Here is a 15343-nt window from a genome sequence, read left to right on the forward strand (position 1 = left end):
CCCAAAGCACCCTCCCAATGTTGAGGGCATGTGTCCTGGTACGGTTCAGGAGGGGGGCTCTCCCGTCCCCCCTCTTTTCCTGCGGCCTGCCAGGGTTGCATGCTCGGATAAAGGGTCTGGTATGGATTTTTGGGGGGAACTCCAGGCCATTTTTTTATTTGGCATGGAGTTCCCCTTAAAATGCATACTAGACCTGAAGAGCCTGGTAATTGAATTTGGGGGGACCCACACGCATTCTTTTTTTCTCAATGACTTTCAATGACTGTTCTCTGTATTACGGGGAGCCGACAATTCATTCATTTCAGTACTTTTTAATTACTTTTTTCCCTTCAGAAATTACACTTTGTGCAGGGACAGTTCTAAGCACTGGGAAACAAGCGCTACTTTACAGGCATACTATAGACATCCCCAGGTACGAAATTTAAAGGAATATTTCACTTTTATCGTTTCACTTTAAGCATTATTAAAATCACTGCTCCCGAAAAAAAGGGCCATTTAAAAAAAAAAAATTGCATTGATACATGTCCCCTGGGGCAGGACCCAGGCCCCAAAACACTTTTTATGGTAATAACTTGCATATAAGACTTTAAAATTAGCACTTTAGCCTTTTAATGGTCGAGTCCCATAGACTTTAATGGTGTTCAGATGTTCGAACAAATGTATTGTCTGTTCGCATGTACTGATGCAAACCAAATTGGGGGTTGTTCGGCTCTTCCCTATTCCTGATCACTAGGAACAGCAGATCTTCATGCTGTCCCCTGTCAAAACAGGCATCCGCCTTGTTTACATAGACAAATTCCGTTCTGTCTCTCTGTGCAGTGATCGCCGGTGGCCGGCGGAAATTGAGTCCATACTATCAATTGCATGAAACGACGTACAGGTAGGTCGTTTCACACAATAGAGCCGCCCTGCCGCCATATATGTGATTAAAGTGACCCAGACACTAAAAATACATTACAAGCAGCTTATAAAAGAACATGTTTTATATATTAATCTTTCGGGAAGGTGGTGAGGAAAATCTTCCCTCTCTGGAAGAGTGATGGGTGTCTCTGATATCGGACACTTTAGGATGATTTGGATACTTTGTCCTCCTCTGATCACTGTGGTTCCTCCTCACTAAGTGACTACATTGTTCTGTATTGATGTAACCACTACACCCAGCAGGGGACAAGGTTTCCAACAAACCCAAAGTGTGCAATACCAATGGTGTCCAGAGCAAAAATTAAAACACACCTTCCAACAGAGAGGTAAGTATTAAATGTTTATATTAAGCAGTGTTCATTCTCAATACACCAGCAAAATACTAATATTAACAGTGATAGAGATAATGTTATAACTACTGGTAATCCAGTGTTGCTCCATACATATTAGCGGATAACTGTTTTTGTATTCAGGTCGGGTCTGAACAGAATTATATAACTTTTTGGAAAAAATATACAGCCAAGAAGTCCAGAATTTGATGCTATTATAGCAAAAACCTCCACAGCCACCATGTACTTCCCTCTGGTGCTCAGATAGGCCGGGATCATGGCAATCCAGACACTGCAGAACACCAGCATGCTGAAGGTGATGTACTTGGCCTCATTAAAACTGTCCGGTAATGTCCTGGCTAAAAAAGCGATAATGAAACTCACAGCGGCCAGAAGTCCCATATATCCCAGGACTGAGTAGAAGCCGATAACTGAACCCTCACTACACTGAATGATGATCTTCCCCTGATAAGAGTGAGTGTCCCGATCCTGGAAGGGAGGAGAAATAGACAACCAAGAGACACAGATTATGACTTGAACCAGTGAGAAGACACAAATGATAGAATTGGGCAGTTTGGCTCCCATCCATTTCCTCCAGGGACTCCCAGGTTTGGTGGCTTGAAAAGCAATACACACCATGATACTTTTGGCAAGTAGAGAAGAGACGGCAACTGAGAAGATGACACCAAAGGAGGTCACACGCAACATGCAGGTCACATCTACTGGATGGCCGAGGAACAAGAAGACACAGAGGAAGCTCAGCATGATGGAGACCAGGAGAAGATAGCTCAGGTCCCGGTTATTAGCTTTAACAATGGGGGTGTCCTGATGAAGTATAAATATGCTCAATATTAAACCAGTCAGAAGACAACAGAGGATGGAGACAGCTGAAAATACTGCAACAATGGGATCATCAGTGTAGGAGAGAAATTCCATAAACTTTGGAACACACCGATCCTTCTTCTCATTTGGCCATTCATCATCAGGACATTTCATGCAGTTTTCACTGTCTGTAGGAAGAACAATACAAACACAATGAGCATCGGGGTCAGAGCTTCGGAGAAAATCAATTATCTTGTGTTTATACAGTAAAACCTTGGAATGTGAGCATAATTCGTTCTGGAAACATGCTTGTAATCCAAAGCACTTGTATATTAAAGCAAATTTACCCCCTAAGAAATAATGGAAACTCAGATGATTCGTTCCACAACTATTTATTCATAAGTCCTTCAGTCTATAGTCCATGTAAACAGATTATAGCAATGTGACCAGGTTGTGTGACCATAAAATGTCCATCCAGAAAATGGCAACCTCTAAGGATTAATGTACACGGGACATTTTAAAAAACTCTCCCGAACGATTTAACTTGACAGATAGTAACCGACATTTAAAAACGTCAGTTTTTGGCGCGTTCAAATGCCGCATTTAGCCGCATTTACATTTAACAAAATGCGGCTAAATGCGAGTTACCGTGTTTACACACGTTTACAAGCTGTTAGAGTCATTTGGTGTTTCAAATGCCTCTGGAAATTGGGGGGGGGGGGGGGCGTGGCTAGCTGGGAACGAAGATGGACGTCTAATTCCTCAGCTCGTCAGCCGGGAGCTATCACCTCACGACACAGGCTGACATCGTTGACCCATCCGCGGCTATCCCACTCGGTAACGACCGGAGGAAACGATGAGCTCATCTCGGAAGAGACTCACCGATCGTAAACCTGAGAAACTCACCGAGTTTGCATACAAGCCGGCGGAGCGTCCGGCGACTAGTCAAAATGGCGCTGACCGGGCCGCACGAAGCGCGGCATATGCAGATCTACAGGACGCTCCATCGGTGGACATCGTGGACGCAGGTACCCTCTCCTCATCTTCCCTTGACCAGGCACCCGATCCCTTACTGGACAGTCCAGCTAAAGCCAAAATGCGGCTAGACATGCCGCCGCAGTGGCATCTCCACCCCCAAATCGAGACCCAGGCTTCAGATCCCTTGTTCTCTGACCAGGCCCTGCAATCCTCCATGGCTGCCTTCCCCAAAGCGGGCCAGTCAGTGCTTGACACGACCTTAAAGGAGATGCTCCTATCCCTCCAGTCTTCCTTAATGACTGATCTCTCCTCCATGTTCTCTAGAATAACATCTGATCTACATTCCTTATCTGACAGAGTGACCAACACAGAATTAGGATTAGCTGACTGTACCACTACAGTCAATGACATAATTGATACCTGTGAGGACCTTAAAGAAGAACACTCCTGGATGAAAGCCAAGCTGGCCGACCTCGAGGACAGATCTCACAGGAACAACCTCAAGCTGCGAGGGGTCCCTGAAAATGTCCCCCCTACTGACTTACCACGCTACGCCAAAGAGCTTATCCGTGTTATATTACCAGACATACCCCCACGTGATTTGATCATTGACCGCATCCACAGAATAGCCAAGCCACCCCGCTTAGCAGCCTCAGTCCTTAGAGCCGTGCTGATGCGGATCCATTTAGGTACTATTAGGTATGAAAGAAAAATCTCCTCTACCATCTCTGTATACAGGAATCCAATTGTTTCCGGATCTTTCCAAATATACCTTACAAATGAGAAGACACCTCAACCCAATCACCAAGTCGCTACAAAACCACAAAATCACCTACAAATGGCGCTTTCCAGCTACGCTCCTCATTGCTAAAAATGGTCACACACATGTGATCGGTGCGCTGGACAAGGGCCTAAATCTCCTCCACTCCTGGGGTGTCATGACTGAACCCCCCGCCTCGACCAACCACCACAGGGCTCCACCTGTGTCCAATAGAAACCTCGATTTCAACAAATCCTAAATGCCGCCTCACCTACTACTATCTGGCCATTTTACGATGTACTAGCTCCCGAGAGCTTTGATCCGCCGACACTTCACCCTTCGTTCCTAGATATCCGAACTGTTTTACCCCTGTCTGGAGGCTTTGTTTAGTGCTACTTGCACCCCTCCAACCGGTTGCCTTTTCCTCTTTTTATTTTTTTATTTTTTTTTCTTTCTTACTAGTTCCATCGCATGGTTATACAACTCTCCCAATCCAGAGACGTCTAGAGGACAAATAAATAATTGTATCATTAAGTCCTACTAGTATCGCCACATCTTACTCTCTGCCTTTTTTTTTCTGTTCCTTTTGTATATAACCTGCACAGTATTGCTCTATCCACAGCTTAGAGATCACTCACACTTCTGTCTCCTTGGACAGTCAACTACTCTGCCTGGACCCTCACAGCACTCGATCTTTGAAGAACCCACCTAAACGTGAGTGATTCCACTATCCTATTCCATTACCCGCCCACCATCTCATACCCACGATGCCTCTCACCATTGTGTCGCTTAACGCCAATGGTTTAAACCATCCGGCCAAACGCCACTCCCTGTGGAGAACTACCTCTGACCTCCGTAGTGACATTATCTGCGTACAAGAAACCCACCTACTGACAGTGGATACCCCACTCTGTAAAAAACACTTATTCCCTCATGTCTTTCATGCCACTGATGCCACCAAATTTAGAGGAGTTATGATTGCTGTCAAACACACAGTTGACTTCCAACTTCTGAAAGCCACATCGGACCCAGATGGCAGATACCTCATCCTTACCTGTAACATCAACCGAACGACCTATACGCTCCTTAATGTTTACGCCCCTAACTCCCATCAGTTGTGATTCTTACACAACGTACTCCGAATCGCAAAACCTGCTCAGAATCACCAATTCATAATGTGTGGGGACTTTAACTTGACTCCAGATCCACTGATGGACTCCAGATCTACTGCTACTAGGCTTGGATCACCTCTAAAACACTTCATTTCCTCTCAAGACCTTTATGATGTCTGGCGCTGCCATCATGGCTCTGAACGGGACTTTACATTCTTCTCTGCCAGACACCGCTCTTACTCGAGAATAGATCTCTTTTTATCTGATAAGTGGACCTTACAAAAAATTGTTAATTTCGTAATCCACACCACGACTTGGTCAGACCACGCCCCTATCTCTATCTCTATTGAGACTTCTCACTCCATCCCCACTGCTCACCTTTGGAGAGCAAACAACTACCTCCTCCAAAACGATCAATATGCATCAGAAATTTCGACCCATATCACTGATTACTTCCAGTTCAACAAGGGCACTGTGTCTGACCCAGGTGTGGTGTGGAGTGCCCATAAAGCATACATGAGAGGGGTACTTATAAAATTGGGCTCTCACCACAAAAAAAAGAGGACGCAACGTTTTGACGGCTTAACAGCCCAAATTACTGCATTGGAACTGAAACATAAGTCCAACCCTAGCTACATATTGACGGACCAATTATTGACCCTACGACAGCAACTTAGAACCTTTCTGCTTCACTCTTATGAATACCTCCAGAGGAAAGTGAAAGCAACTACGTACTCTACTTCTAATAAGGTAGGCAAGAAATTAGCGCAACACATAAAGGGAAGACATCTTAAGACCAAAATTTCCCAACTGACCCACCCTCACACCAAAACTACCCTTAGCGACCCCCAAGACATTGCTGATGCCTTTAGTTCCTACTATAGCGACCTGTATAACCTTGCACAAGACCCCTTCATCCCACAACCCTCGCAAACCATGATTGACAATTTCCTTCAAAACCTGAACCTCCCCACATTGACTGCCGAACTATTGACCGATCTCAACGCCCCATTCACCGAAAAAGAAATTTTGGATACTATAAACACACTACCAAATGGCAAATCTCCAGGCCCAGACGGACTAACTGGCGAATACTTTAAACAATTTGCTTCAATTCTAGTCCCCCACTTGACTGAACTCTTTAACAACATTGCCTCCTCTTCTTCTTTTAATAAGGAATACTTAAAAGCATTTGTGATAACAATACCTAAGCCAGGGAAAGAACCGAATGTCCCCCAAAACTTCCGCCCAATCTCATTACTAAATCAAGATCTGAAAATTTATGCCAAAACCATAGCCCACAGATTAATTCACATCATGCCCACACTCATACACCAAGATCAGATGGGATTCACCAAGGGGAGACAAGCCCCTGATGCCTCCAGAAGAATGCTCAACTTAATCCACCAAGCAGAATCAACCGGAACGCCTTCTCTGCTTCTCTCTTTAGATGCAGAGAAGGCGTCCGATAGAGTTCACTGGCCCTATCTTACCTCAGTTTTGAAAAAAAATTGGTTTTACAGGGCATATATTGAATGGCATCATGGCATTGTACAGCACAAGTCTTTCCGGAAGGAATGCTATCCCGCCCATTTCCCATCATTAATGGTACCCGCCAGGGATGCCCCCTGTCACCCCTTATTTTATACTTAGTTATGGAAACCCTGGCTGAACATATTCGATCTCTCCCTACTATCTCCGGAATAACGATTGGCACAACCTCCCATAAAATTTGTCTGTTTGCAGATGATGTCATCTTGAGTCTTACGAATCCGACTTCTTCCCTGGCTGAGGTACAAAGATTACTTAAATGGTTTAGTTCGGTCTCCTTCTACAAAGTAAACGAGTCCAAATCCCTTATACTGGATATTCATATTGATGCCACCACAAAGAATCTCCTCCAAATGCAATATCCATTTAAATGGGCAACTACCCACATCCCGTATCTTGGCATTCAACTACCAAAATCCCTAAAACATTTATATGCGGTCAATTTCCCTCAACTGTTACACGATATCCAACAAAAATCGCAGAAGTTAGCAAAACATGAACTTTCCTGGACCGGAAAACTCGCCGCCTTTAAAATGATTTGCCTTCCCCAAATCCTCTATTATTTCCGAACACTTCCTATTCCTCTCCCTACTACGTTCTTCCGTTCCTTACAAACCATGTACAATAAATACCTCTGGAAGGGGAAAAAACCCTGATGTGCACACTCGAATCTCATTAAGCACAAAACAGTGGGCAGAATAGGCTCCATAGATTTCAAAGACTACCACTCAGCAGCCATTCTAGCCCAACTTCCTCACTGGTTCTGCCCACACTCATTAACTCCTTGGGCCCAGATAGAACGACAAACATTTACCAAATCTGATTTAAAATCCTGGCTTCTCAGTGTGCCTCTGGGCACTTCCATCCCGACTTTCATATCCCCAACACTAAAGGCGTCGGCTCTTGCCTGGCGTAGACTAGTTGACCGTCTACCCGAAGTACCTTCCTTTAGTATCCCTTTAGAGACACTTTCTCATCTAACTCCTGATCTACCAACTTCCCTCTGGTCCCTCAAAGGTATTCATAATCTTCACCAATTGTACCAAGACCATCAACTCAAACCCTTCTCCTGATTACAAGCCGAATGTGCGTTGCGAAAGAACGCTGGATGCAGGACAGGCCAGTAGTTCAATTCCATACTGTGCAAGCTCTGGCCAGGGATCCATCCTCAAGACCCAGCAACGCAGAGGATTTTCTGTGGGAAAGGTGTCCAAGTCTGATCTTGCCCCTAGGTATTCCTGCACCATGTAATTTAGATGCTGGCGATGGTTGCTGGAAACAATCATACCTTGGGGCTGCGGACTAAAATATTGTCTGAACGCATCGGTCAGACAGCCACCTTCTCCACCGTTCCTTCTGTGACTGACCGAAGCCTCAGCAACATGTTGTCCAGGACCAGGAATTTGTAACCTCCCAGTCTCTGGGAATGCATTGCACAGACCTTTATGCAAGGCCTCCCAAAGATGTTTCATCCTCTGCTCCCTCTGAAACAGCAAGATAAGGTCCGCAACCTTGCCCTTGTAACGTAGATCAAGGAGGGTGGCCAGCCAGTAATGATCCCGCTCCTTGATCCGACGAATACGAGGATCCTTCCACAGGCTTCGCAGGATCAGGGAGGCCATGCAGTGTAGGTTAGCTGAGGCATACGGGTCGGAGTGCTCTGGGTCACTAAGGAGGACATGATCCACAGCCACCTCCTCCCAGCCACGTTCAAGTCCACAGGTTTCTTGGGACTGTAAATGATCCCAAAAAGACTGCTGCTGATTCTGAGTGCCAGGCTCCACCTCCATGCTGACACAATCCTCCTCCTCCTCCTCTTCCTGTGTGAGGAACACTGTCTGGATAAAGGGGGCCTTCAGAGGTAAGGAAGTCCTCCTCTTCCTGCCTCTGTTCTGCCTCAAGTGCCCTGTCCATTATTTCACGCAGCGTGTGCTTCAACAGGTGGACAGGAGGGACAGTGTCACTGATGCATGCACTGTCACTGCTCACCATCCTCGTGGCCTCCTCAAATGGTGACAGGACAGTGCATGCTTCCCTGATCATGCACCACTGATGTGGGGAAAAAACCATGCTCCCCTGACCCTGTCCTGGTGCCGTAATCACACAGGTACTCATTGATGGCCCTCTGCTGCATGTGCAGCCGCTGCAGCATGTGCAGCCGCTGCAGCATGGTTAGCGTTGAATTCCACATGATGGACATGTCACAGATTAGGCGGTTCTTGGGCAGGTTAAATTCCTTTTGGAGGTCAGCCAGCTGAGCACTGGCATTATATGACCAGCAGAAATGCACACAGACTTTCCTGGACTGCCTCAGGACAACCTGTAAGCCCCTGTAACTGCCCAAGAACCACTGCACCACCAAGTTAAGGATGTGAGCCAAACAGGGCACATGGGTCAGTTGTCCCTGTCGGAGGGCGGAGAGGAGGTTGGTGCCATTGTCACAAACCGCCATTCCTGGCTTAAGCTGGCATGGCATCAATAGGCAGAGGGTGTGCCCTTAAGCTGGCCCCTGGAGGGCATCCTTCCTCGTTGGAGATGTGCCTCCTCCACCTCTCTCCTTTCAGGCACCCATGTGGAGTCAGTGACCTCATCATCCCCTCCCTCATCATCACTGGAGCAAACCTGGCAGTATGTTGCAGCTGGGGGAACATGACTGCCAGATTACTGTCTTTCTTGGGCATCCCCTCTCTCTGGGCTCAAGTTACTGCCTTCCTCTAGTATCATCATCAGAGCCTTCAAATCTCTGGGCATCCTCCTGGAGCATGTACCCAACACTGTGCTCAAAAAGTTTGGGGGACTCCTCAGGAGGACATGCTGGGGCTAGGAAAGGAGTGACTGATGCCATTGAGCCAAGGGAAGAGGCTGCATTGCCGGCTGCTTTGCCAGACAAAGTACCCTGAGCCTGGGTGAGAGAGGATGAGGAGGATGGGGAGCATGAGGACGGCTTGGTCATCCACTCTACCAAGTCTTCAGCATGTTGCGGCTCAACACGGCCAGCTGCTGAAAAAAAGGACAAGCGTGTCCCATGGCCACGTGCTGATGAGGATGCACTGTGTCCACGACCAGCACTGTTGCCTCTAGACACAGAGCCTGCTTGCCCTCTTTTATTGGCTTGTGATTGTCTGCCTCTCCTTGTTGGACTTACAGACATACTAATGGCCTGCAGGGAGATGTAGCTGCAAAAAGCTGGGACGTATATACTGATTATACTGCAGCTAGCAGAAACAACTGCCTTCCTGTAGTATTATTAGTATGAGAACACCAGAAATTGGGGTAGCTTTAGGTGCACACTGTGCAGATGACATAATACACCGACTGTAATTACTACAGCAGCCTGTGGATAGGATCAGCAGAACACCAGCAATTGGGGTAGCTTAAGGTGCACACTGTGCAGATGACACAATGCACCAACTGTATTTGCAACAGCTGCCTGCGAATAGGATCAGCAGAACACCAGCAATTGGGGTAGCTTTAGGTGCACACTGTGCAGATGACGCAATACATCAACTGTAATTGCTACAGCTGCCTGGGGATAGGATCAGCAGAACACCAGCAAGTGGGGTAGCTTAAGGTGCACACTGTGCAGATGACACAATGCACCAACTGTATTTGCAACAGCTGCCTGCGAATAGGATCAGCAGAACACCAGCAATTGGGGTAGCTTTAGGTGCACACTGTGCAGATGACGCAATACATCAACTGTAATTGCTACAGCTGCCTGGGGATAGGATCAGCAGAACACCAGCAAGTGGGGTAGCTTTAAGTGCACACTGTGCAAAGGACACAGTACACAGGAACAAATCTAGCTAAACTGAATACAGTGTATATATATATATATATATATATATATATATATATATATATATATATATACACACACAACAACACCTAGGATGCATATATATATACACAATACACTGACTGCAGCGAACTGACTAGCCTCCTGCCTGCTCTATCTAACTCAAATGAAATGAAGTGACACTGTCTATCTCTCTCTCTCTATCACCACGTCGGAACACACTACACAAGGCCAACTTCCAGGGAGACTTATATTCATCATCAGTCTGAAAACTTGTAGGCTACATGTACTATTACTCCCTCATAAATTATGGTTATTTCTTGCACCACTAGAGTGTAAAATTAGAAAACATTAATAAATAAAACTGTATATAAAATAAATAAGGCATACCTGTCTTATTAGATATCTGTCCTTCTGAACATTGGAGACAGCCATAGCAGCAAGAGTGAATTGAAGATCCTGGCTTTTTTCTGTATCCGGGCGAACAAACATCCACACATCGAGATTCCAGCTTCTAAAAGGAAGTGAAAAAATAAATAAAAAATTAAGTCCACTTGTGTGAAATAACATTAGAGATTAAAAACTACTTCAGCCCCGGAAGATTTTACCCCCTTCCTGACCAGACCATTTTTTGTGATATGGCACTGCGTTACTTTAACTGCCGGTTGCGCGGCCGTGCGACGCTGTACACAAATAAAATGTTATATCTCTGTCGGGAGCGTTCGTAGGTAGCCAGCGGACATTGCTTCGGCCGGGTCCGATGACTGGCTCCCCCTGTGGCCAATCAGAGCATGATCGCAGCTCCGGCTGTGCATACGGGCCCCCCAGTGGCTATTCAACAAAATCTCGTACAGTTACGTGATTTTGCGCAATAGAGCTGACCTGTCGCAGTATATATGCTGTAGGCGGTCGGCAAGTGGTGTGTCTCAAAATATTACTGTATTTTCTTAACCATTGCTTCCATTGGACATTACCCAATGGTCAACCAGACGCCCTCATTATGTGGTAGCAGGTTGGCACGGCTGTCCAGTCACTGTCGGTTTACGTCGGTCGCTTTAAGTGCTATAGGAGGTGCACCCGTGACGCATTGCCAGAGCCGATGCATGTGGCCGGCGGCACGCGATGTCCGCTGGCGACCCGTGATTGCTCCACAGAGGCAGAACGGGGATCTGTCAGTGTAAAAAACAGATCCCCGTTCTGACAGGGGAGTAGAGAGAGATTTTCTGTTCCTAGTGATCAGGAACAGCGATCTGTCTGTACTCCCAGTCAGTCCCACCCCCCCACAGTTAGAATCACACACTAGGACACACTTAACCCTTTTCTCGCCCCCTAGTGTTAACCTCTTCCCTGTATAAATTGCTGTATAAATGTCAATGGTCCGTAAAAAGTGTCAAAAGTGTTCCGATCTGTCCACTGCAAAGTCGCAGTCCCCACAAAAAATTGCTGATCACCGCCATCACTAGTAAAAACAAAAATTTCTAATAAAAATGCCATAAATATACCCCCTATTTTGTAGATGCTATAACTTTAACGCAAACCAATCAATATTCGCTTATTGCCTTTGTTTTTTTGTTTTTTTTACGAAAAATATGTAGCAGAATACATATCAGCCTAAACTGATTTTTTGGGATATTTATTATAGCAAAAAGTAAAAAAAAATGTGTTTTTTTTGTTTATAGCGCAAAAAACAAAACAAAAAAAAGCAGAGGTGATCACATATCACCAAAAGAAAGCTCTGTTTGTGGGGAAAAAAAGAATGGCAATGTTGTTTTTTTTGTACAGCATTGCCTGACCGCGCAATTGACAGTTAAAACGACGCAGAGATGTATCGTAAAAAATGGCCTGGTTATTTAGGGGGTAAATCCTTCTCGGGGTGGAAGTGAGTAAAAGTGCATGCAAACCCAAATTCTATTTTTTGGTGCCAACATGCCTCACTGTGTACAGTCTAGAGATCAGGCCAGGAACAACACTTCTTATTTCAGGTTGACAACGCTAAGCCACTGCCTGACATTGGAGGAGGACTCATGGTAGGCTGACAATGCTAAACCACTGCCTGACATTGGAGGAGGACTCATGGCAGGCTGACAATGCTAAACCACTGCCTGACATTGGAGGAGGACTCATGGCAGACTGACAATGCTAAGCCACTGCCTGGCATTGGAGGAGGACTTATGGCAGGCTGACAATGCTAAACCACTGCCTGTCATTTTAGGATGACTCATGGCAGGATGACAATGCTAAGCCACTGCCTGGCATTGGAGGAGGACTTATGGTAGGCTGACAACACTACGCCACTGCCTGACATTGGAGGAGGACTCATGGCAGGCTGACAATGCTAAGCCACTGTCTTACATTGGAGAAAGATTCATGGCAGGCTGACAACTCTAAGCCCCTGTACACACGGTCGGACATTCTGCCAACCAAATCCGTCTGATTTTGTCCGACGGATTGTGTCCGACGGATTGTGTCCGAAACTGTTGCATACACACAGTCGGGCCAAGTTGTCGGATCATTCAGAACGTGATGACGTTGTTTCGTTATGATGGGACTACGTTCAGGTTAGTAGCCAATAGCTTTGGTCTAGGAATTTGATCTGAGCATGCGTGGCACTTGGTTCGATCTGAATTCTCTACACATGATCGGAGTATGTCCGATCGAACCAGTTGGTCGGAAAATATTTCCAACATGTTGGAAAATTGGGCCCGACGGATATTCCGACGGAATCAGTCCGATGCATACCACACACAGTCGGATTATCTGACAACACGGTCCGATAGGACACATTCTGACAGATTCTCCGACCGTGTGTACAAGGGCTAAGCCACTGCCTGACATTTGAGGATAACTCATGGCAGGTTGACAACGCTAAGCCACTGCCTGACATTGGAGGAGGACTCATGGCAGGCTGACAATGCTAAGCCACTGCCTGGCATTGGAGAAAGATTTATGGCAGGCTGACAATGCTAAGCCACTGCCTGGCATTGGAGGAGGACTTATGGCAGGCTGACAACGCTAAACCACTGCCTGTCATTGGAGGAGGACTCATGGCAGGCTGACAATGCTAAGCCACTGCCTGGCATTGGAGGAGGACTTATGGTAGGCTGACAACGCTAAGCCACTGCCTGACATTGGAGGAGGACTCATGGCAGGCTGACAACGATTAGCCGCTGCCTGACATTGGAGGAGGACTCATGGCAGGCTGACAACACTACGCCACTGCCTGATATTGAAGGAGGACTCATGGCAGGCTGACAATGCTAAGCCACTGTGTTACATTGGAGGAAAACTCATGGCAGGCTGACAACTCTAAGCCACTGCCTGACATTTGAGGAGGACTCATGGCAGGTTGACAACGCTAAGCCACTGCCTGACATTGGAGGAGGACTCATGGCAGACTGACAACGCTAAGCCACTGCCTGGCATTGGAGGAGGACTGATGGTGGGCTGACAACGCTAAGCCACTGCCTGACATTGGAGGAGGACTGATGGTGGGCTGACAACGCTAAGCCACTGCCTGGCATTGGAGGAGGACTCATGGCAGGCTGACAACGCTAAGCCACTGCCTGGCATTGGAGGAGGACTGATGGTGGGCTGACAACGCTAAGCCACTGCCTGACATTGGAGGAGGACTGATGGTCGGCTGACAACGCTAAGCCACTGCCTGGCATTGGAGGAGGACTCATGGCAGGCTGATAATGCTACTGCTAATATTGGGGCAGTTGTTTAGCATTGTCAGCCTGCTACAGGAAGGGCTGCTACTGGTGTAATCTCTGGGTAAGAAACTCCAAAGGATTTGCAAAAAAATGAATTTCTTAAGAAAACTGAATACAGCAAGACATGATGCCTAACATACTGAAAACAAAAAAAAAAGATTTGGGGTTTACATGCGCTAAATATTTTTGCAGACTATATGGCGTCAGCCGTCAGCCTTGCCCAATCTATTATTTATTTTTTTTTTTTTTTGAATAGGTATAACAAAATTATTTTGATGGTATTCTTAACAGAGCAAACAGGAGGACATAAGAGAGATTCAGTCGGTTTACATACACTTGAAATCATTTTAACCTGAGGGACAGAAGTCATTGCTATGGATGAGCTTCAAGTTTGAGTCAAACTCATGTTTCGACTCAAACATTGCCTGTTCGCCTGTTCGCTGAACAGCGAACAATTTGGAGTGTTCGCGGCAAATTTGAAAAGCCATGGGACACCCTGTAAAAATCTATGGGAGAAATATAAAGTACTAATTTTAAAGGCTTGCATTGAAGTTGTTGTCATATAAAGTGTTTGGGATGGGGTGGGGGTTTCCCCCAAATTCAATTACCAGGCCCTTCAGGTCTGGTATGGTGTGGAGTTCCCACCAAAAATCCATACCAGACCCTTTATCCGAGCACACAACCTGGCAGCCCTCCTAAACTGTACCAGGCCACAACATTGGGAGGATGCTTTGGAGATCTGTGACCCTTCAAATCACCATATCCCCATGTTGATGGGGACAAGGGCCTCATCCCCACAACCCTGGTGGTTGTGGGGGTCTGCGGGCGTTGGGCTTATCAGAATCTGGAAGCCCCCTTTAACAAGGGGACCCCTGATCCCGGCCCCCCCTGTTTGAAATGATAAAGGGGTCCAAAAGTACCCCTACCCTTTCACAAAGAAAGTGTAAAAAAATTGTGACAAGTGACAATCCGCAATGTGTGGCAGGCGACGTGGCAAGTGACAATCTGCAACGTGTGGCAAGTGACAATACGTAATGTGTGGCATGTGACGTGGCAAGTGACAATGCGGAATGTTACATAGATACCCCCCAGGTACGAAATTTAAAGGAATATTACACTTTCATTGTTTCACTTTAAGCATTATTAAAATCACTGCTCCTGAAAAAACTTCAATTTTTAAAACTTTTATTGCATTGATACATGTCCCCTGGGGCAGGACCCGGGTCCCCAAACCCTTTTTAGGACAATAACTTGCATATTAGCCTTTAAAATTAGCACTTTTGATTTTGAATGTTCGAGTCCCATAGACTTTAATAGGGTTCTAAAGTTCACACAAAGTTTAGGTCTGTTCGCAGGTT

General features: G+C 46.2%; 1 protein-coding gene across 1 annotated transcript in view; it reads right to left on the minus strand.

Moving 5' to 3' along the window:
• Nucleotides 1–1167: 1167 nt before the first annotated feature.
• Nucleotides 1168–15343, minus strand: part of LOC143975983 (vomeronasal type-2 receptor 26-like) — a 59894-nt gene continuing 45718 nt past the window's right edge. Inside the window, exons 5-6 of the mRNA XM_077478511.1 lie at nt 10663–10786; nt 1168–2260 (exon numbers count right to left, since the gene is read on the minus strand). Coding sequence (XP_077334637.1) covers nt 1368–2260; nt 10663–10786 — 1017 coding nt within the window. The 3' untranslated portion in view covers nt 1168–1367. The remainder of the gene's footprint in view (nt 2261–10662; nt 10787–15343) is intronic.

This window comes from Lithobates pipiens, unplaced genomic scaffold, assembly GCF_037356315.1.
Source record: "Lithobates pipiens isolate NorthernLeopardFrog02 unplaced genomic scaffold, aLitPip1_a1.2 Scaffold_13, whole genome shotgun sequence".
Classification (NCBI taxonomy): Eukaryota; Metazoa; Chordata; class Amphibia; order Anura; family Ranidae; genus Lithobates; species Lithobates pipiens.